The sequence below is a fragment of the Zeus faber genome (genome assembly GCF_960531495.2).
Source record: "Zeus faber genome assembly, chromosome: 5".
NCBI lineage: Eukaryota > Metazoa > Chordata > Actinopteri > Zeiformes > Zeidae > Zeus > Zeus faber.
Genome location: NC_137192.1, coordinates 4,595,561 through 4,617,833, shown reverse-complemented (window position 1 = coordinate 4,617,833; position 22,273 = coordinate 4,595,561). Strand labels below are relative to the sequence as shown.

General features: G+C 45.5%; 1 protein-coding gene across 2 annotated transcripts in view; it reads right to left on the bottom strand.

Moving 5' to 3' along the window:
• The window catches only part of plxnb1b (plexin b1b), a 91,631-nt gene that overhangs the window by 16,406 nt on the left and 52,952 nt on the right, over positions 1 to 22,273 (bottom strand). For both annotated transcript variants that reach the window (XR_013844172.1, XM_080001290.1), the window contains exons 5-21: positions 21,507 to 21,689; positions 14,353 to 14,481; positions 13,541 to 13,641; positions 12,187 to 12,319; positions 10,506 to 10,662; positions 8,364 to 8,472; positions 6,540 to 6,648; positions 5,261 to 6,097; positions 4,733 to 4,867; positions 4,445 to 4,567; positions 4,251 to 4,344; positions 3,350 to 3,516; positions 2,473 to 2,624; positions 2,170 to 2,275; positions 1,057 to 1,193; positions 767 to 943; positions 34 to 238 (exon numbers count right to left, since the gene is read on the bottom strand). Coding sequence is in view for 1 of the 2 variants with exons in the window: in XM_080001290.1 (XP_079857416.1) it covers positions 34 to 238; positions 767 to 943; positions 1,057 to 1,193; positions 2,170 to 2,275; positions 2,473 to 2,624; positions 3,350 to 3,516; positions 4,251 to 4,344; positions 4,445 to 4,567; positions 4,733 to 4,867; positions 5,261 to 6,097; positions 6,540 to 6,648; positions 8,364 to 8,472; positions 10,506 to 10,662; positions 12,187 to 12,319; positions 13,541 to 13,641; positions 14,353 to 14,481; positions 21,507 to 21,689 (3,054 nt within the window). In the remaining variant the exon portion in view is untranslated. The remainder of the gene's footprint in view (positions 1 to 33; positions 239 to 766; positions 944 to 1,056; positions 1,194 to 2,169; positions 2,276 to 2,472; positions 2,625 to 3,349; positions 3,517 to 4,250; positions 4,345 to 4,444; positions 4,568 to 4,732; positions 4,868 to 5,260; positions 6,098 to 6,539; positions 6,649 to 8,363; positions 8,473 to 10,505; positions 10,663 to 12,186; positions 12,320 to 13,540; positions 13,642 to 14,352; positions 14,482 to 21,506; positions 21,690 to 22,273) is intronic.

Here is a 22,273-nt window from a genome sequence, read left to right as displayed (position 1 = left end):
AACAAAATCCCTGACATGTGCCTTTTCACACACCTGTTTTATGGAGCAGAGCGGGTCTCCGGGACAGACGGGCTCGGGCACCAGCCTGGCCTGCCTCCTCCTCCCCCTCTGACTCCTCTTCCTCCTCCTCTTCTTCTTGTTATTTTTGATGGTCTCCAAGGGAGTCATGCTCACCACCATCCACGGCTTCTGCACCACGTCCAGGTTGTGACCCGTCACTATGATGAGACGGCCGCCTCTGTGCGGAGAGAGAGGAAGGCTTTTCAAAATAAAGGCTGTTGGACAAAAAAGAAATAATTGGAAGTGAAACTTTCCCAAGCAAGTTTAAAATGTAAAGTTTTCTTTGACAAGAGCAAAGACATCTGTCAAAAAGCTGGTGTGTAAGAAACATCCATAAACACTTGTTTCATTTCTTACATTCACACACATTCTTATACTGCTATCAAAGTGATGTCTAATGACACCTGGTAAGTGAGGACCCATGTTTCTCGTGCACTTTTAAACCAAAAAATAGTCAATTCCGAGACCGGTCCTCCCAAGTATATTGTTGTAAAACACAGACAGACAGACGGACGGACGGACGGACGGACGGACGGACGGACGGACAGACAGACAGACAGACAGACAGACAGACAGACAGACAGACAGACAGACAGACAGACAGACAGACAGACAGACAGACAGACAGACAGACAGACAGACAGACAGACAGACAGACAGACAGACAGACAGACAGACAGACAGACAGACACAGAGTGGAACTTACTGGAGGAAGCTCTTGGTGGGCTCGGCATGGGTGACATTGGGGTTGGGGGAGTAGCTAAAGGACGAGGTGTGGAGGTGGCGCTGGCTGCTGCCGTAGTGCAGCGTCAACCGCTGCTCCCCGGTCTTGTTGCTGACGCTGGTGACGCACAAAACGGCGTCCTCGTGGACCCCGGAAGTGCTAAAACGTGACCGAAGGAGGACGGGTAGAAATGTGGAGAAATAAATGTGTTGAGTTCACAGCATCAGTGTGCACAAATACATCTGTATTTATGGTAATAGTAATCGACTCACATGATGCAGGGCAACCCCCCCACTGTGACGGTGAGGTCAGTGGCTCGCCCCGTGAGCAGGTTACGGCCTGTGATTGTCAGGGACGTGCCGCCGGCCTTGGGCCCCCTCTCGGGTGCCACTCCCATCACAAACGGGTCCTGCGCGGGACAGAGATGTTGGTTTTTTACTAAACACTACCCGCATGAAAGATTCCAAAGATTTAGGTTGATTTAAGTGCTGCATATGCAAGCTGAACATTTAAATCTAAAGCAAAGACTAAATCCACTCAAAACAAATGGACATGAACATATGAACACATACTCATGAATATATACTCCACACTATCTGACAATAATAGAGGAATAAAGCTCCATTCCCCTGATCGATTATTAACGTTGTCTGAACAATTTCAAGAACTACAATGTCATTCGGCATTTTCGCACCATAGGAACTTTTTCATAGTTCTAAGAACTTTTGGAGGAACCTTTTTTTGGGGTCCACACTGCAGTGAACTATCGTAGTTCTTAGAGCGCCGTTTTGAGGGACTTTTTTAGCTGGGCACAAGAGGAACCTTCAGTGACGTAAGTGCACGGTGTTTGGTGAAACACATGAGCCAATACAAAAAACAAAAACAATAAAAATAGTGGTTTTATTGCAAATGTATTTATATTATTGTCCGATGGTTACTGACGTCTACTGACGTTTACTCCGGTAGGTCCTTGCCTTATGAAAGTTGGAATTAACTTTTAAATGAGGCCTTGTTGACCTAATATGAGTGAAGATTCAGCAACTGGATTGCTTATCTATCACCTCAAATTTGTTCAGAAACAGATTTTGGTGGACTGACAAAGTGATGTTTACAGATTAAAAACAACCCAGAACACGGAACTCGTTCTGAAACTTCTCACTTCAGAGTTCCTACTGGCGGTGCGAATGCAAAGAGGAAAAAAGCCCTTGAAGGTTTCGTTCTTGGGGGAGCTCCCCCAGTTCCCAGTTCCTCCTGGGAGTCCCCAGAACTGTTTGGTCTGAAAACGCCTATTGGGATTGTTTTGAATGAGAACCAAATAAATAGAGTCAAAAGTCTGAATTCCAAGCACATAATTTCTTTTAAATTGCCAGCCTTGCTAATGTCACCTGGTAGCTGAACCGCTGACTGGAGAGGCCGAACTTTCCTCCGCTGACCTGTAACGAAACCTGGCCCACCTTCTCTCCACTGCTGGCCTGAGTCCTGCACACAATCCTGGAGGACACAAAAAGTGTGTTTTTTATTTATTTATTGTTTCACTTGGATAAACAATCAATTGTTGACACCATTTGTTCACATCAACACACACACACACACACACACACACACACACACACACACACACACACACACACACACACACACACACACACACACACACACACACACACACACACACACAGCCTGTGTACCGGGAGGAAATCTCGTAGAGGCTGGAGATGACAGTGCACGGCACCCCGGCCACCGTCACAGAGCGGAGGATGTCCTCCGCCTTCTGGCCCAGGTTGGAGCCTGAGATGGTCACCAACGTCCCCCCTTCCAAGAGGCCCGACAGCGGCTCGATCTGGGGGAGGATGACAAGATTGGATTAAAAAAAAGGCTCTCCATTTTGCGTTAAAAAATAAAAAACACAAAAAACACAACCCTAACTTTCACTGTACAAAGCTGAGCTTCATTTCTGTCTGCTTAATGTCTTGAAATGTTCTGATGCTCGATGATATCTATTTTCCGGACTGGCTAAGGAGAGTCACTGTTTACTCAAAGCTGCAAGCTAGTTATGACACATTACCACAGAACGAGACACAACAGAGAAAATCACCCCACTGAGTGGGATTTGATCCAATGTCATATGAGTTAACAGCCACTAAAGGGAGCTAGAGAGATATAGATAGACAGCTAAAGATTAGTGCAATGAGCCACTGTGAGCAATATGAGCTACGGGAATGGAGGATTTACAAAAACACCAGCTTATCTCACTTATAAGAAAACTGGTCTGCGAACACATAAAAATTCAGCTGCCGATGTCTTGGGTTTGAAACAAGTTTTCAGTAAGGGTTTGATGGTTACTACAGAGTTGGAGAACAGGCCTACTGACCGAAACAAAGTCATGTGAATAGGCAAGATGAGGAGGCACTTATGATTCAATATAACAATGACATGTACCTGCCCGTTCAATGTTGTTTACTGATTCTGATTCGGAAAGCACATCTCCACTTAACCTTCTGTCTAAAGTCTCTCTACAAGCCAGGGGTGTTCAGACCTGTGGTGGGTTGCTAAACGCGTACTCACGCTGTGGATGACGGGAGCGGGGCAGGTCTGCTCTACGGGCTCTCCGCAGGACTCAGAGTACAGGCAGCTGCCCTGGGCCCCACTGCACCACACGCAGCCGTACTTGAGGTCGGCCGCCTGACAACGGCTACAGTCCGGCCTGCCAGCCGAGCAGTTGTACAGGGTCACTGTTGTGGAACGGCAAACGTGGGGTAAGATTAGAGAGTTCACAGTTATGACAATTGTGCAAGTGTAGCCGGAGTATACGTCAATGGGATGAGCAGGGAGGCGGGGATGACCGCAAGTAAGATTTACAGAGAGCAGGAGATAGAGAGAGAGAGAGAGAGAGAGAGAGAGAGAGAGAGAGAGAGAGAGAGAGAGAGAGAGAGAGAGAGAGAGAGAAAGTGTGTGTTAGTGGGTGGTTCCATGTGGAAGGACGTGAAACGGGTCTCTGGAGGACATGGACCATATGTTGGGAGCATCAAAACACAGATCCCAACACTGTGCGATAAGGCAGCTGTTGGTCCAGGCCGTGGCTGTTGGAACCACAAGAGACTATGAGCGAGGTGAACGCTCGTTTTTGATCATGATATGAACGCTTTCGTTACAAAGGTACTGGACAACTAAATGATGAACCATTTAGACCCGGAAACCTTCTGAGGAATCAGTGAGTGTGAAACCAGAGGTTTACTGCTATTTCAACTTTTGAGGATCCAGGAACTTTCTAAGTGGAGCCAGTTTGGCAACCATGTTCTTCCTGTGGAAAAAGGCCTACGTTGGCTTAAGTACCAGCACTACCGTCCTGGTTCCTAAAATGCGCCCCGTGTTGGAAGATCGCAATTCCACACCAAAACACAATGCGGGAGGAATCACGGGGAAAAGTAGAATGAATACATTAGAAAAAACGTCCCATCTCCCTCACCATGTAGATCAGGAGAGCTGTCCACATGAAAAGTGTCCCTCCTCTTGACATACACCATGGCATTGTACTCCTCCACTAACGACGAGTAGGCGTACTATGAAAAAAAAATAAAAATACACAAACATCTGAAGGTTAGTTATTACACGGCAGCGACCTGTTTTTGTCAGGAGCAAAGCCCAGACTGACCCGCTGACCTTGTGCAGTTGGCAGGTAATGTCAAAGAAGGAGGGCTTGATCTCGTCCATCTCCACGTAGGCGTCCACCACCACGGTACGCCCCTCGATCACGAGCACACACTGGTAATCCAAGTCCTTGTCCTTTCATCGGATAGAAATTCATAATTGGTCAGGGTTAGGACTTTATTTTGATTTGACCTGAGTGTGTGTGTGTGTGTGTGTGTGTGTGTGTGTGTGTGTGTGTGTGTGTGTGTGTGTGTGTGTGTGTGTGTGTTGATGTGAACAAATGGTGTGAGAACATTCTACCTGGTAGAGATGCAGGTTGCGGGCCTGAAGGGTGATCTTCCGCTCCACTTGGATGGGCAGCAGTGGGGAGCCCTGGACCTTCTCCACACAAGGACACGCCGAGGAGCCCCAGCTCACGTAAGTGCCCTCGTCCCCCTGGGTTACACACACCGAAGCCCCCACCCCAACATTAGGAGGACTAAATGCGGCAAACACGCACAACTCACTCTTCATTCACATTCACTGAAACCACACAGTGTGTTTGCTCTTGACAAATTAAGACTTGAACGTGAGTGAGTTTAATGGACTGTTAAGCATGGTCTGTGGAAGAAGTACGGCAAAAGAAAAGACAGCAACGCCGTTGAAAAGAGACACAGAGGTAGGGGTGTGGAAGTGGAGGTGCACGGTGCTGGCCTTCAGAGGGTAGTACGTTCTATAACTGGTGGCTCCGGCTACAAACTGGGGAGAGCGCTGTGAGAAAGGGAGCTTTGGAGGTAGAGGAAGAAGAAGAAGAAGAATCAGCGGCAGCAGAAGGAAGGTGGAACTCACCGGGAGGAGGGCATCTGCTGCGTCATACTGGTAGTCCAGTTCCGTGTCTGCGTCTAACAGGCGGGGGTAAGCGGGGGGGCCATGCTCTGCCTCCCCGTCACCAGAGAGCACCGTGGTGGCCGAGAAGGTGGGCGTGTCCACCACTTCGGCGTCAACGACCACTGCCTCCTCCGATGCCGAGGGGCCGGCCTCCGGCTCAGTGTGCGGCTCAGGCTCGGGGGTCGGGCTCAAGCTAGGCTCCAAGTCGTAGCCGGGCGGCTCACCCATGGGGAAGACCGTGGGCAGGGCAAAGCCTGAGAAGCCACTGGTGGTCTCGCTAGGAGGCTCTGCCAGGTTCGGAGCTGCCTCCGTCTTAACAGTAGGAGGCTGCTCCGTCTTTACATGGGGGCCGCCTTCCTCAGAGTCTGGGATCATCAGGGGCATCACAGGCTCTGGCCCACCGCTGTCTGCAGCGGTTACTGGTGCCAACTCCATGACTGCCTCCGTTGCTACGACTGGGTCCTCCTCCAACACCTCCTCCTCCTTCTCTCCCGTGGTGACCTCAGGGGATGGTGTCAAGGTCAAGAAGGGTGCAGTCGCGGACAGGGTGGTGGGAGGCTGCCGTGGTGGCATGGCGGCGGCAGCTGTTATGGGCTCTGGGCTTTGGCTCGTAGGCGCAACAGTCGTGGATGAAGGAGCGATGGCTGTTGCTGTTATCGTTGTAGCTATGGTGGTAGTTGTAGCGGCGGTTGTTGGGGGAACCGTTGTAGTAGTAGTGATGGTGGTGGTGGTGATGGTGGTGGTGGTGGTATCAATCTGACTTTTGGTTGTGGGCGGAGCAGAGGTTGGTAGTTTGAACTGAAGTGGGTGTGGGAGGATGAGGGACAATGGAGGGGTGGTGAGATAGCAAGAAAAACAAAAAAACAGAACAGCAAAAGAAAACATGGAAACCAACCAAAACTTAAAAGGCCGGAGAGAAATTCTAAATGGTTTGGCGTGAGAACACATAACTCGGGGGTGTTATAGTGTTACCGCCGGTTATGACTCATGGCACTCGGTGTGTTGTAATTTGTTAAGGACGTCTAAATTCGTTATGCACGTCTCGGAACGACGGACACGCCGAAAACCTTAGTGTGTGTAATTACACCGTGTTATTAACACACATACCGAGTTCCTACAGCTTGGAACCCACTGAATGTTAAACGCAATGTAATGCTGTTGTAGTTGAGTTGTAAATAAACGTGCCTTTTGTTTGTCTCCTGGCTAAAAAATAGAGCTATATATGAACTTTTATACTTACATGCTGGTTGTAGATGATGACTCCTTCCTCGCAGGTGGGCCTGTGGGTGCAGGAGTGCTGGTGGACGCACCAGTTGCAGCCCCAGTGGCTCAGCACGCACCCGCGGCAGCTGGTGGGGTTGGGGTTATTAAAAACGTCACATCATACACTCAACCGAGCAAAATATTATTGTTCCTGGACGAGGGGGGGAAAGGGGAGATGGGGAAGGGGACGGTAAGGGCAAAGCCAAGGTTGATTAAGACACCAGGAGAGAGAGGCAGAGAGATGGAGCAGAATGTAATGTACAATAATTTTATCTACAAGAGGGAAAGCAGACAAGAGCGAGGGCGTAGATGGAGTGAGAGACAGAGAGCGAGAGGGAGGGAGGGAAAGAGACATCTCACGCCAAGACAGATCAATTCAATTGCAGCCAATCTGCCCCCTAGCCGTCGGAAAAGGTCAGTGGTGTAATTTGATTGGTCGCTCAGGTTCCTTATCACAGCGTGCGCGCCGGGCCGGTTGGCGTTATTTAGAATGGGGGATATTGAGGCAGAGTAAAGCCCAGGGATGGATTTTGGGGGCAGTGGAGCCAAGAGCCCAAGAACCAGTTAGACCAACTAGATTTATCAAGGGCCACTGGTACAAATCAGCCTAAAGTACACTTCACCCAAGCCCATTTCTGGGAATCAGAGTCAGAAGGTTGGCAAACATAACTTATCCCTGGGACGGCGAGTTTTATTTATTTATTTGTTTTTTCATCTCACTCCTGTCTGCAGATGTTTCTGTGCAGCCCAAAGTCAGATAAGCCCGGTGCTGAGCCATGTGACAAGCACATGGGAAGAAGGGATAGAGAGAGAGTGTTTGTGTGTTTAGTGGAGGGGGGTGTCAATGGAGGGCAGGTGTTTTCCAGGCCAAATAGCCTCAAAGATTTGTTTTTTGGGAACATCTCACGGAAGCCACAGCGTGGAAAAGCACTGTTTATCCGAACTTCACTTATCCAAAGTCAGCGTAAACCAGCTTCTTTTTTTGGTTTGTTTATTATTCAGTTAAGGATCCTATAATTAGAAAAACATACACAAAAAAACAAGAAACTCAAAGAAGAAAAATAATGTACATTATATATATATATATGTATATATATATATATATATAATATCACAAGTAGTAAATATTTCTTTATATGTTTGATATTGTACAATTTTGTATAATATTGAATATTTACCTCTTTTTTTTTTTTTACTAATTGTCATTCTAATATGCCACCTACATTTAGTAAAAGTTTGGCAATATAATTCTCAAGGACTCCTCGTCTTTTTTAATTTGTGTTCGTACGACTGGTCAGAGGCTGTTCTAGATTTTCTTCAAAAGAAAGAACAAATTAAAATATGAACATATTGTTGGACCCCGAATTTAAGCCGGGATCCGTGCAGCGCAGTGTTCGTGAGGACCACCGGAAGCAAATACATACAATCTGTTTGTTTCTGGGGGAGAGTAACTCAACCAACAACAAAGCTTGATTTAGGAAGAGTTTTTCCACATACGTTCATTTATGTTTCATTCAACTGAGCGTCTCAGTTTTCCCCCAAATGAGCATCATTCCCGACGGGGGGCGTTAAATAAACAAGTGTTGTTCTAGTGTGAAGGACAATCAAAATATTTACAGAAATGAGAAGGAGGTGAAGGGCGATAGAGGTGTGCATAGTGGGACGGGACACAGTGCACAACGCAACACTGCGGGAGCGGGACGGATAGAGACGGAGGGTTGACGACGGAGAACAACCAAATGGAGAAAGAGGAGGTGCAGACAAGAGAGGAAAAGGTAAATCACACTCAGTGGGAACTTACGGCACGCTGCCAGACAGCTGCTTGACAGCTGTACAGTCGTAGAATGTGAAATCCCTCTCTGTGACGGTGACGTCGCCAAAGCATAGAGACAAGGTGACTCTGACAAAATCTGAAAAAGGGGTGGGAGGGAGAGTGGGGTGGGGGCAGAGAAAACCAATGAACACACCAACAAGCACGATTGAAACAGTAGCTCAGTAGCATGGCCTACATGGTTCACAGTGTTGACTGCCCTGATGGGGAAAGAACAGGCTGAGGGAATGGGAACGTGAGAGAAGATTCCCAGAGACCAGCAGCCAAAGTACACTGGGCTGTAATAAAGTCCATCTGCAGCGTCTCAGAACCAAGCGCAGACATAAACAGAGCGCGAGGTTCGGGGCTAGAGCGGCTTTCAGAGTTACCGGATGGACTAAGGACGGGGGGCAGGTGGTCGATACAAAACGGAGGTGAGAACCATTTGCTTTGCACTCGAGTGAGTGAGTTCCTCCCGTCTACAGCTGGCCAAGCGCGGGAACCCAAGCCGATATATCGGTCAAAAAATGGCGATACGGAGGTTTGAAACTTCTGTCGTCAAACTGTCCCTCGTTCTCAGGCATCAATTTACGTTGGTTTGCGGCTTTTGCCCGCTTCCGTGTCGGCTCCGCCTCCTGTCGTGTTCCAGCTCCAGCCTTTTTGGAGTTAAGGTAAGCTGCGGCCAGATCTCCAGATAATGATGCTGTGTTGGTCCCCCGCCCCTGCTTAAGTAAAATCCTCTCCCTCCAACCCCACCACCCTAGGGCTATCCTCTGCTAACCCTGGCACCCTGAGAAAACACAACAGGGCCTACCACTCTGGGAATGCAAGCATGGGAACGAGAGAGACAGAGAGAGAGAGAGCGAGAGAGAGACAGAGAGAGAGAGGGTTGCGGATAGGTGGATCGGGACTCGTGGCAAGAGAGTGAGTGTGTGTGTGTGTGTGTGTGTGTAAAAGTGAGAGAATAGAATACAAAAGGGAGATTAAGGCAGAGCAAGGAGAGGGAATTGGGAACACAGAGAGAGAAAGAGAGAGAGAGCATATATAAGTTTTTTTGTTTTTTTTTGTTTTAGAAATCTTTCGTCCTGAAGCTACAGTGCTGTGATCGTTTAACGTTTGCATTCCTACTTTCTGCGGACGTGTGACTTTATGCAGGTTTTCTTTTAATCCGACTTATCCTCCTTTATAACGTCAATGACTTACCTCCGCAAATTACCTGAGCGTGTTGCGACAATCACCCAACCCCGAGAGCACAAAGAAGCGTCCAGATGCCAAATGAATTAGACAAAGCGGGTGGTTTTTTTTTGGGGGGGGGGGGGGATTTTCAATTGTTTTTGCAAACAAACAGATTAATCCCTGGTGTGGGAACCTGGTTGAGAAAAGCCGATTTGGACTGGAGCTGCATTCATGGGGACGCTGAGGCAGGACTACACGTGCACTGGTGCCAGAGACTGCCAAGGGCACGGGCCAAGGGCACGCGTGTCTAAGTCAAGTCATAGGACTTTAACTCTGTGGGTTTAAGTTAAAACAGGACCAGACCTGGACTAGACGAGACTACAAATTTAATCGGCTTAACGCCCCCCCACTTCCAGTATTTTTGAGCTGCGCGTTCTGTAGTGTTTCTATGGCCCTCTCTGTAGCAATGTGGCACTTCCACAGTTTCTGCATTGTGCATTTTCTATAAATAACAGAGATGAGCACCAAAAGTTAAAAAAAAACTCTCCTTAAAACGGTACCTGGCAAAAAGTGATGATGGTATCCAAGCTGCCATGCCCACCAAGTGTTAAATAAAACCGTACACAGATCCAAATTATTGTCACTAGCTAGCAGTGTTAGTGAGAATCAGCTTGGTTTATTGATGGTTGCCATGGTGTTGGTCATGTGGGACATTCCAACAGGCAAACTGTTTTGAGTGTGAGGGAGAAGAGTGAGGGATGCGAAGGTGAGCGCTTGTTGCTAGTTGTAGCGGGGTGAAACAGCATGATGAAGAAAGGAAAAGTCCAGCAGTATAAAAAGGGACACGGCCATCCCTGGCTGTTGTTTTCTGACTGGACACCTCAACTCCCAGGGTGGTTGGGAGCCCTTGGCAGGAACTAGAACCGGGCTCCAGCTCCTGGAAAGCAAGGCACTCACCCTGTCCCGGAGGCACCATGGGCACCCTAGAAGGGTCGGGGGAGTGGCAGGTGACCCCGGCATCGGTGACAGTGGCGGGGCTCAGGCTGTCCTGGAAGCGGCAGGAGTAGGACTCGGCCACCGCCAGCACTGGGAGGCCAGGCACAGACAGCGAGATCTAAGGCCCAGAATTGGGAGACAAAGGAAGGAGATTAGCAACAACTCACAACTCTGAGTATGTGTGTGTGTGTGTGTGTGTGTGTGTGTGTGTGTGTGTGTGTGTGTGTGTGGTCCATTTTAGCCAAAACATACACATTGTTTGCATTATTATTTGACGCCTAGTTCCTGTATAGATTATCAGAGTGGATCTGAGATTAGAAGTTGGACACGAAACATCAGCCCAATAGGGGGAGATTAATTTATCACTGTGATCGTAATGAATTTGACACAATATATACCATGACGTGAGTTTATATATTCAATGCCCTATGTTAATGATACATTTAACGATAACGTAGTTAAGTTGTGAAATCGGATAGAAACAATCGTCTTTTGCTAATAAAACTCCCTCAAGCATTTCATGCCAGAAAACATAGACTGCTAAATAATTCATCAAACGACAGTATGACTATGCCTTGATTTCACAATGATACTACGCCACTGAAAAACTATATATATATCTACTCTACCACTCTCTTAACCATTAAACACATTTTACCACAACAAACAGCATCTTTGCCTTCTTAAGTGAGTTTAACTCAACTCAAGTGAAGAATCTCAAAATGTAACGTGATAATCTATCTGGGGACCAGGCCTGCTATTTTTAAAGGCTGTTTCTTTAGATGTACCAAGTGACCTTTCCCTGGTCTGGTATTGGGCGCCCACTGTCTGTTGTCTGTCTGTCTCCCTTTATTTTGAAACCAGCCCAAGACACTCCGATGCCACGCGAAAGTTCCTTCATTCGCGTGGCATCAGAGTGTCTCAGGCTGATGCCGCTGGGTCGAGACAGGCTGAGACGGAACTCTGATCCTTATCTGTTCCAGTTTCTTCGAAAACAACGATCAAGCATGCATGCCACACAGAGTGAGGTAAGCATAAATCCCTGTGGTTCACCCAGGCCTACGTATGACTGTATGCGTTGATAGGGGAAGGAACATGTACGTACAGCCTTACAAGGACTCGCCATAACTCTAAACTTATCCTTGGGGACCTCGCCGTAGGTGATCATGCACAGGAAAACAGTGGTCAGGTAAAATAGTTGTTTTCGTGCTCCACAGCCTGTAATTTCACGCCGAAAAACATTGGATTCAAATCGCGGCAACAAGGATGGCATCACCCTTATCCTCCCTCAATAGTGTAAAGCCCAAAAGCCCTGTACACAAAGACATTTGTACACATGGATGCACACATACAGAAAGTAAAATGGCCGCTTTCTCCATCAGATTGATATCCAAATTTGATATTAAAGCTGACACATCTGCTCATGTAATTCAACCAGAAGACTCCCTGCAATGTGAAGGATTGTAAAATACTGCCCATCGCACCCGAAAAAAATCCCCCATTTTACCGCGACACAATCGGACAAAGACATTTTGTGCCAAATGATGAACAAAATAACTTGCTTGTCAAAAGGTGAAAAGTGCTCTGTTCGTATGTGACTGGAAGGAACCCAGTTGTCCCTGTGGGTCAACTGACTTCTTACCGTGCCACTCTCCTCCCTGCTGATGTTCGACGGACTTAGCACCTGGACTGCCAGGCACTGCTGCTCCATGTCGAAGCTCCACAGCCACTGGCCCGGCTGGGCCCCGCGTGCACACTCAGACTGCGACACACACCTGCCGGGAACCCAGAGGGCGCAGGTGGGGTCATTACATATATTTGATAGATATCAAAAGGTTTGTCTTGTTATCGAAACTCAACTAAGGCCTTACGTTGGACAGCCATGTTGGCCTAATGAAATTCTACTTCAAATGAATCAGTCTGTAGAACATAAATCCAGAACTCCTTTTGTTCCTTTTGGCAAACTTGAGGTGAGAATTCATGTTCTTTCGTGGCGATAGTTTCCATTCAGCTACTCCAATATGACTCCCATTAAACTTTGGGAAATTGGCCACTCCTGGGAAGATTCTCTACTGTCCTAAACTTTCTTCACATAAGGTAATACGGCTCTGCTGGCGGTGTGGTGAAACATCCAGACCCTTATTAGGAAAAGATTTGTTTATATATATATATATATATATATATATATATATATATATATATATATATATATATATATATGTCCCTGTTAATTAAATTTAATGTAAAATATTTTTTTGTTGTTTTTTTTTTGTATTCGAAAATTGAAAAATCATGTATAAAGTGTTAAGCACACTCAGCCATTATGTTGAAAAGATGACTTGGCAAATACTAAGCTAAACTATCAAGCTCACAGGTAAATTCCACTTCCAAAATGATCATCCAACAAGGTGAATAAACCTTATTCGAAACAAGCTACAAATGTGCTATATACATATTTAAAACCCTATGCTGACACATTCAAACCATGGACAGCTTCACGAGTGTAGCGGTGTCACAAGCAACAAGAAAATGCCTATAATTCCTTCAAATGTCCTCTCTCAATGAGAACATATTCAAACTGTTTAAAAATGTTGGTGATATTAAGAACTACATTGTTCTATTCCATTTACATTTCATTTGTAATTTTCATCCACCCTTACTTCTGCAAGTAAGGCTGGGTGAATATTACTGTGATGTTTTCTATGAAGACGAATAAGTACAAAAAAAATCTTTATTTGTCACATGGCACATACACCACAACACATGCACCCAACGACGCCATCCAACACATACACACATGCTTCAGATGGTGGCCGGTGAAACTTGTTCTCTGCTTTTAACCCATCCCGGCTTGTTTTAGAAGCACAGAGGCTTACTGGAAATAGCTTGACTTGATGGTTTGGCTTTGTTCTTTGTTCCACTGTCACAATAAACGACTCAAATCAGAAATTTCAAGATTATAGAGGAGAGATTATATGTGGCTATATGTGGCTCACCTGCCCTCCAGGATGCACCAGCCACAGTACGGGTCGTGGGCCAGAAGGCAGGAGTGACAGTCCTGGTGCTGCTGGCACTCGGCCACGGGCCTCTTCTGAAGCTGCAGTCGTGGAAAACGCACAGTAATTTTTCGTACATGTTTGGGAATCACATTAATCTCTTGGAAAAATGCGATTACAAAGAAGAGGGTGGCCTAGAAACTAGAAACAGCCCAGCCCCCATCTCTAATAAATAGAACAATACAAAATGAAAAATCAGTTTGATGTATTATTATCAGCCTTTGCCAAATCACATCGCCCTTAATTGGGAGCTTGTGGAATTGAGGGCAGCTCTGGATCGGCACTAAAACGTCCCCCTATGACTTTAGAATCAGGGAGGTGGGGATGCACTGGCGAGGTGAACTGCTAAGGATGTAAATTACAGGACTCCATAAGAGCCCATCTTTTAAATACAGATCAAATCAACTAAGTAGGAGATGGGAGTTAATACATTTTTAACCTGTGCCAAATACAATTTATTATCATCGTAACCACAGTTCATATATACAGTATCGCAACCCAACCCAAGGGAGGTTCACATCACTGAAAAACGCATGACAGACTAAAGCTCTAGTTTCCCCAAATACAAGTCCCTCTTCAGACATCTTAGTGCAAGGTCATATCCTTTAGGTCCCACTACTTGCTACCTGTGAGTGTGTGTGTGTGTGTGTGTATATGTGTGTGTGTGTGTGTGTGTGTGTGTGTGTGTGTGTGTGTGTGTGTGTGTGTGTGTGTGTGTGTGTGTGTGTGAGAGAGAGATTCGGTGCCAGTACCATGGTGGAGGTCAGAATGAAGAGGTTTTCCTCCTTCGGGTCCAGGGTCAGGTCTGCGCTGATTGGCATGTCTTCTTGTACGGAGACCACAGAGTACTCCTCAACCTCGCCGTTGGGCCCCAGGAACACCTTCAGGGTATACACACAAACACACACATTCTTTACCTACTGCACATCAGACAGTGGAATACATTGAAATACATGCGCTCAGAGAGTAGTCTTCTGGACACATCTGAAATGTTGTATTGGATTGGTATTGGATTTGCTTGGTATTGGATTTACATATTTGGGAATGTTAGCCTGGAATTGAACTGATATTTGATACTGGCGACTTGAACAGTGGGTGGGTTTATAAGGCACTATAAAGTTATCTCCAATCACTGCTACGCATATGATATTCAATTATACATCTCTTGTAAACCCCAAAACATAGCTATATTGTCAGATTTTAATACCTGCCTAAACGCTTAAAAAAACTGGATGGCAGATAATTTCTTACAGCTAAATGCAGACAAAACAGCTATGCATATCTCTGCAGGTATGGTCTTGGGTCTCCTCCCTCCTTGGTTAAATCCTCTGTAAGAAATCTAGGTTTCACTATGGACCAGGCTCTGACTCTGGACCAACATGTCAAGTTTTAGATTCACTCTTGTTTTTTACATCTGAGAAACATTGCAAAGCCCAGGCCAATTGTGTCTCAAGCGAAGATGGAAATGTTAATTCATGCATTGACTACTGCAACTCCCTTTTCACCTGCCTCAGCAAAACATCCCTGGATCATTTACAAGAAGTACAAAATGCTGCTGATAGACTCTTGACCAGGTCACTACAAAAGGTCTCATGTGACACAAATACTCATTTCTCTTCACTGGCTCCCCATCAAATTCAGAATCCAGTTTAAAGTTCTTGTCGTCACCTATAGAGCCCTGCATGGTCAGGCACCTGCCTACATGAAAGATCTACTGCAGCCCAACGTCTCCAGCAGGTCTCTAAGGTCCTCTGATCGGGGTTTGCTGGTTGTTCCGCGATCAAGACTTAAAACTAAAGGAAACCGTGCATTTAAGGTTGTGTCTCCTAAACATTGGAACTCGCTCCCTTTGGAGTTAAGATCTGTGGACACTGTAAACACTTATAAAAAGCAGCTCAAGACCCATTTATTTAAACTTGCCTTTGTGTAATTTGTCTATTTCTATTTTATTTCTGTTTTTATTGTGTTTATGATTATCTACCTCTGTGAAGCACTTTGTGAAGTCCCTCCTCTTGCAAGACGCTATATAAATTAAGTTACTTACTTACCGGTGTTCCATGTCCAGTTGGCTTTATGGCCTAGCTTTATCAAACACCAAACACACTCAGACTGAATACAAAAGATGATTGGTCCACAGAGCTCCAAGCAACGTATAAGCTGACCCCTGTCCCCACCCCGCCTCAATTTTGTGGGAAATTATAACATCAAAGAAAATCCAGACAATATCCACCAATATATCAGACAACACCATAAGACCTTGCTGGCTGCCATTGCTATTGACTGTTGGCTCTGGGCATTAAAGAGGCCGGGGGCTGATGCATCGTGGGTGGATGCCAGTGGGTGGATGCCAGCGGGTGGCATCCACCCGCTGACCCCCCCCCCCGCACATTGTAATTACATGAGCCTGAATATGAGGTATTGTCGCTGTTCTAACGTTAGCGTGGCTTTTCCACCTTCCAAGCCGGCATCAGCTAGAACAAAGACCCAAACCATCCCAATGTTAAAATCTGTCACGGTAAGGTGTTTAATGGGGATTATGTTTGTTGAGGTGGACCACTTGGCTCTGGAGAGGACGGATTAAAAGTTGAAAGCCTTGGTGGCTGGGTGGCAAACATACAGTGGGGCAAAAAAGTATTTAGTCAGCCACCAATTGTGCATGTTCTCCCACTTAAAAAGATGAGAGAGGCCTGTTATTTTCATCATAGGTATACCTCAACTATGAGAGACAGAATGAGAAAAAAAAATCCAGAAAATCCCATTGTCTGATTTTTAAAGAATTTATCTGCAAATTATGGTAGAAAATAAGTATTTGGTCAATGACCAAAGTTCATCTCAATACTTTGTTATATACCCTTTGTTTGCAATGACAGAGGTCAAACGTTTTCTGTAAGTCTTCACAAGGTTTTCACACACTGTTGCTGGTATTTTGGCCCATTCCTCCATGCAGATCTCCTCTAGAGCAGTGATGTTTTGGGGCTGTCGCAAGGCAACAGGGACTTTCAACTCCCTCCAAAGATTTTCTATGGGGTTGAGATCTGGAGACTGGCTAGGCCACTCCAGGACCTTGAAATGCTTCTTACGAAGCCACTCCTTCGTTGCCCGGGCGGTGTGTTTGGGATCATTGTCATGCTGAAAGACCCAGCCACGTTTCATCTTCAATGCCCTTGCTGATGGAAGGAGGTTTTCACTCAAAATCTCACGATACATGGCCCCATTCATTCATTCCTTTACACGGATCAGTCGTCCTGGTCCCTTTGCAGAAAAACAGCCCCAAAGCATGACGTTTCCACCCCCATGCTTCACAGTAGGTATGGTGTTCTTTGGATGCAACTCAGCTTTCTTTCTCCTCCAAACACGACAAGTTGAGTTTTTACCAAAAAGTTCTATTTTGGTTTCATCTGACCATATGACATTCACCCAATCCTCTTCTGGATCATCCAAATGCTCTCTAGCAAACTTCAGACGGGCCTGGACATGTACTGGCTTAAGCAGGGGGACACGTCTGGCACTGCAGGATTTGAGTCCCTGGCGGCGTAGTGTGTTACTGATGAGAGCCTTTGTTACTTTGGTCCCAGCTCTCTGCAGGTCATTCACTAGGTCCCCCCGTGTGGTTCTGGGATGTTTGCTCACCGTTCTTGTGATCATTTTGACCCCACGGGGTGAGATCTTGCGTGGAGCCCCAGATCGAGGGAGATTATCAGTGGTCTTGTATGTCTTCCATTTTCTAATAATTGCTCCCACAGTTGATTTCTTCACAACAAGCTGCTTACCTATTGCGGGTTCAGTCTTCCCAGCCTGGTGCAGGTCTGAAATTTTGTTTCTGGTGTCCTTTGACAGCTCTTTGGTCTTGGCCATAGTGGAATTTGGAGTGTGACTGTTTGAGGTTGTGAACAGGTGTCTTTTATACTGATAACGAGTTCAAACAGGTGCCATTAATAGAGGTAACGGGTGGAGGACAGAGGAGCCTGAAAGCCAGAAATCTTGCTTGTTTGTAGGTGACCAAATACTTATTTTACCGAGGAATTTACCAATTAATTCATAAAAAATCGTACAATGTGATTATCTGATTCTTTCCCCCCATTCTGTGTCTCATAGTCGAAGTGTACCTATGATGAAAATTACAGGCCTCTCTCATCTTTTTAAGTGGGAGAACTTGCACAATTGGTGGCTGACTAAATACTTTTTTGCCCAACTGTATAAGCACAGTTATTTTTAAGCTTTGCCTTTCACTTAGTTCAATTGTATTTTATTGTATATATTTATATTATTATTTATATTTTTTATTTATTTAGTTGTTTTATATGTATAAAAACACAGGTTCAATACAACGTGTGTTTTTTTAAATTATGTGTGTTTTGTCATCTATGTCATTGCTGCTGCAACACTGGAATTTCCCTTTGGGCATTAATAAAGTACCTTTACCTTATCTTATCTTATTTGTTTACACAGAAAAAAGACAGAAATCACCTTAAAAATGTGTAAAATCCAACAATGGGGTTGGAATGTAAGCAGATGGAACGATACAGATATAGCGATGGGGGCACTGAAAAACAACTATGGAATAGTTGCCACACAAACAAACACATTCTTCCAAATGACGTACCCATCTGACCTCAACAAAACAAACATTTAAACAGGAATCTAACCTTGCCAACAGAAGATCTTTGAGCACCATATAGGACTGTTTTATTAAGTTTCATTATTCAAGTCACCCTTCTCTCCCAGGGCACTGAGGCCTAATGGGCAGAGCAATGGCATCGTCTTGGATACTGGCAACATAAGTGATCACAAGTTATATCCGAGAACCAGTAAAAGGTTTTTCTGTTTACATGGAGGTCCACATGTACTGAAACAATCAAAACTTATGCTCACTCAAATAGTTATTGCCATTGCATACATTTTCTTAAAATCCAAACATGGCACAATATAAAAAGGATATCCGACAAATGTGATATAAAATGTGAATTTTAGCCAAATAGCATCAAACCCAGAACCAAGAAAAGTAAATTGTCAGCATTTCCAGTCTTAACGGTCAACAATTAGCAATGTCATCGCCAATGAGACAGTATCACATTGTCAACGAGACCTTCCCGCGGGCGGGGCGCTGTGTGGCGCAGTGCCATGTGACGCCTGCACAGAGAGCGCATGACGTTTTTAGCTGGCACATTCTTTGTTGCAGTATTCTCAGGAACCACGGGTGGCAGTAGAGAGAAAGTACTGTGTGAAGCAGGAAGAAGTATACGAAGAAGAGCGCTAAACAGCAAATATAACTGCACGCAGGGCGTTAGTAGTAGTAGATTAAACTAATTGTCATTGCACAGAGTACATTGGAGCTTGTTTATGTTGAGGAGGAATTGTTCTTCATGATGGATAAATCGACAAAAGCGCCATATATACCAATAAAAATGTTACCTTTTATTTGTAAACTGAACTTTACTAAGACCCTGTTAATTTACAATAGAATCACCAAACCTGAATGAGCTGTTTGCGTATACTATTTTGTCTCTTCATTAAAAAGTAATTGGTAGACTTTAGATTTCACGTCTGACTTGTGCTGTGGATCAATGTTGTCCAACATATCAGAAATAAAACATCAAAAAGCTGATCTTCCATCGATTCCAATGCATTTCCAGGGCATTTCCATGCACATTCCTCACGCCCTCGCGCTTGGGGCAGGTATAAACCTATCTTAACGCTGACACAGTGTGGTGTCATGGCCGGCGAGTACCCCAGTAGGCCTGAATAAGCGCCCTTTGTTTAGAGAAAGGCGCATGTTAACCGGTTAGCAATGACTTTGCACGTTGCGGATCCCCAGTGTGAAGCTACAGCGTAAGCCTAAGTCACCATGGAAAAGAAAATCCTGTTAATGGTGGTCTTTGTACCAATTTTGTTGTCGCAGATGGCTCTACCACAAGCAACCATTGAGAGGAAAAAAAAAATCACAAAGAGCCAACTGTTTGAGGGCTGCAGTCACCTTGTAAGTGTCTTAAATGGTAGATCATGAGTGGTTTGGGAGATTGATAGTTAAGATATGTGGGATGGATAGGGCCCTAAAGTGGCTGTCTTCAATATAATTATAATGTCTTGGCGGAATTGGACTTAATTAAACCCATGGCCTTGTTTGCGTTTTGTGCTGCTGCTATGCACCTAATATACCCAGACATGCTCAGATGTCGGAGGTGACGGAGCCGGTTCCCGAACAGACTCCCCCAACTTCTCACATTTTTCCACAAAACATTCCATTAAGTCTCCTCTTTGACCGGGCCATACCCTGACCCCTGACTGAACCCGAAAGACTCTCGTTAGCGGCGACCCCAGACCTGACCGCTACCGTAACCCCAGTTCTGGTCAACGGCATCTCGGAAATCAAACTGACAGTACTGTCAGCTCCCCAGCCCCCCCCCCACACACACACACACACACACACACGCCCTAACTTCACTCAACCAATGATGTGGCCGTACAGAACTGTACCCTTTGTAGTACAGTTTTGTGGTACAAATACACATTGTAACCCGTTCCACGATTTGAAGCCTGTTTTCGGTTTTAATGGGTAGTTCTCGCGCTAGCATTTTACCACTACTTAAATGCATTCTAGGACATATTCGCTGCTACAAAATTGCATTCTGTGAGCTGTATTTAGCAAATCAGATTTGATGGTGTATTATACCAATCACATTCCCAATACAGCTTCCTCCCGAGCCAATCATCTTCAGTATGTCACCATCTAAACAGGATATAAATTCATTGGGCTAATGGCAGGTTGGAGAATGCATGATGCAGATGCAGATCTGTAATCATTCCACAAGCCTTACAGCCACAATTATGGCAAATATTAGTCTAATTTATGAGTTTATTGTTATTGATTTGCCACTGATTGCCTATAGGGAAAAAGATTCACTGTAACAAAATTAGTAGATTCGTAAGGTATTGCAAGTGTACCTTGTTGGCTTCAATGGGACAAGCACCGTATGCAGCCCTGGTGTGAATGCAACAATGGTGCCAGAAAAAAAAGAATCAAACAAATCAAATCAAACACACCCCAAGCTATCTGAGATGGACACAACAGGTCATCTATGCTCCTCAGATTTATTTCCAAAATTATGAGCATCAGACTGCTGCTTGCCAGAAGGAGAGCCTGTTTCAGACCCCCACTTACTGGCAGAGGAACAGAGTGCTGCCGGGGGTCCTCATATGCAGCAAGGAAGCCAGGAATCAAATATTTTGTCGCAGGTCTGTATTTCTGGCTCTCTACTACCCTCTGGTAGAGGTTGGGATTAGGACAGTGCAAGTCTTCTCAAGGCAATACTCCAACTTAAACAAACACAGTTTGGGATAGGACAACAATGGAGTTTGTTGAAATTATTTTTCCTAGCCTAATATAATCCCAGTTGAGCATCTGAGAAGAAGAATCTTTAATTGTCACATGACACAAAACACTACAACACATGCTGGTGACACACACATGCACATGCACATGCTTTGGGCATGTGCATGTGCAGTGGGCAGCATTCGACGACGCGCCTGGGGACCTGGTTCCAAGTGTCCATCGCTGGTCAGACGATGATGATGTGCATGTTTTTAGTGGGGGTCCTTACTGACGTTAGATGGAGGAAACCCCATGTGAGCACAGAGAGAACATGCAAACTCCACACAGAAAGGCTCCTAATTGGGAGATAAGGACCTACTTGCTGTGAGGCAGCAGTGCAATGCACTGTGCCACCGTGCCATGCCTGAGGCATGCCCATCAGGTTTTAAGCCTATTTTATGTGCCTCTATGCAGGTGGGAGGATTCGCTGGTCTGGGTTTGGTTCAATGTTTTAGATAAATGCCACAATGACATGCACCAGCATTTAAAGATGACATGAGGACTTGTCCAGGCAGGCCCTCGAGTCTGGGTCTCTACCTTGTGCAGGTTCCCCTTGGAGTCCCCCAGGAAGGCGATGGTGTGCCCCTCCCTGACGCTGAGCGCTACAGCGGTGAGACGAGCTGACGGGCTGTCCAGTATGGTCTCAGCTTCTACGGCCGTCCGGCTGGCAATCGGGGTGGGGGTGTGGTCAGAGCCACAGGGGTAAGTGTCCATGGTGGTCTGTTCATGAGGGGAAAAGGAGGGAGATAGAAAAAAAAATCTTAATACCATAATACCAGACCTGAAAACCTTCATAACATAATTATATATTTTCATCCAAATGTCAAGGAAATTTAATGCCAATGTCAGAAATGTTCCAACAAATAAAATGTAAATTAGGTGCATTTCCATCAGTTGTGTTTAATTTTTATGATCAGGTAGATGTGCATTATAACACGATCATAGGCTTATACAATGAAAGTGGCATACAATGAGCAAGAGACAATTACAATTTTAATCGCAATTATTTGCATGACAGCTAATCGTCAACTCCAATTTCATGATAGTGACCCTATAGCCCTCATACCAATAGCTGTGTTTAATGCCCCAACTAGAAATAAGTCTTTGAGGGCTTTGGCAGAGATGGGGAAACTATCGCAGGAATCCCGTGACCTCTGGCCACAGTGCTTTCATGCTCAGAGAGGATTTGTTTTCTCTTCTACAGTTTGGCAAGCGGCCGTCTTTGCTCTGGAAGAGGTGTTATTGTGTTAAGACCTTCCACATTTATTTTTCCAAGAGACCATTTAAAAGTGAGGCCATTGCCT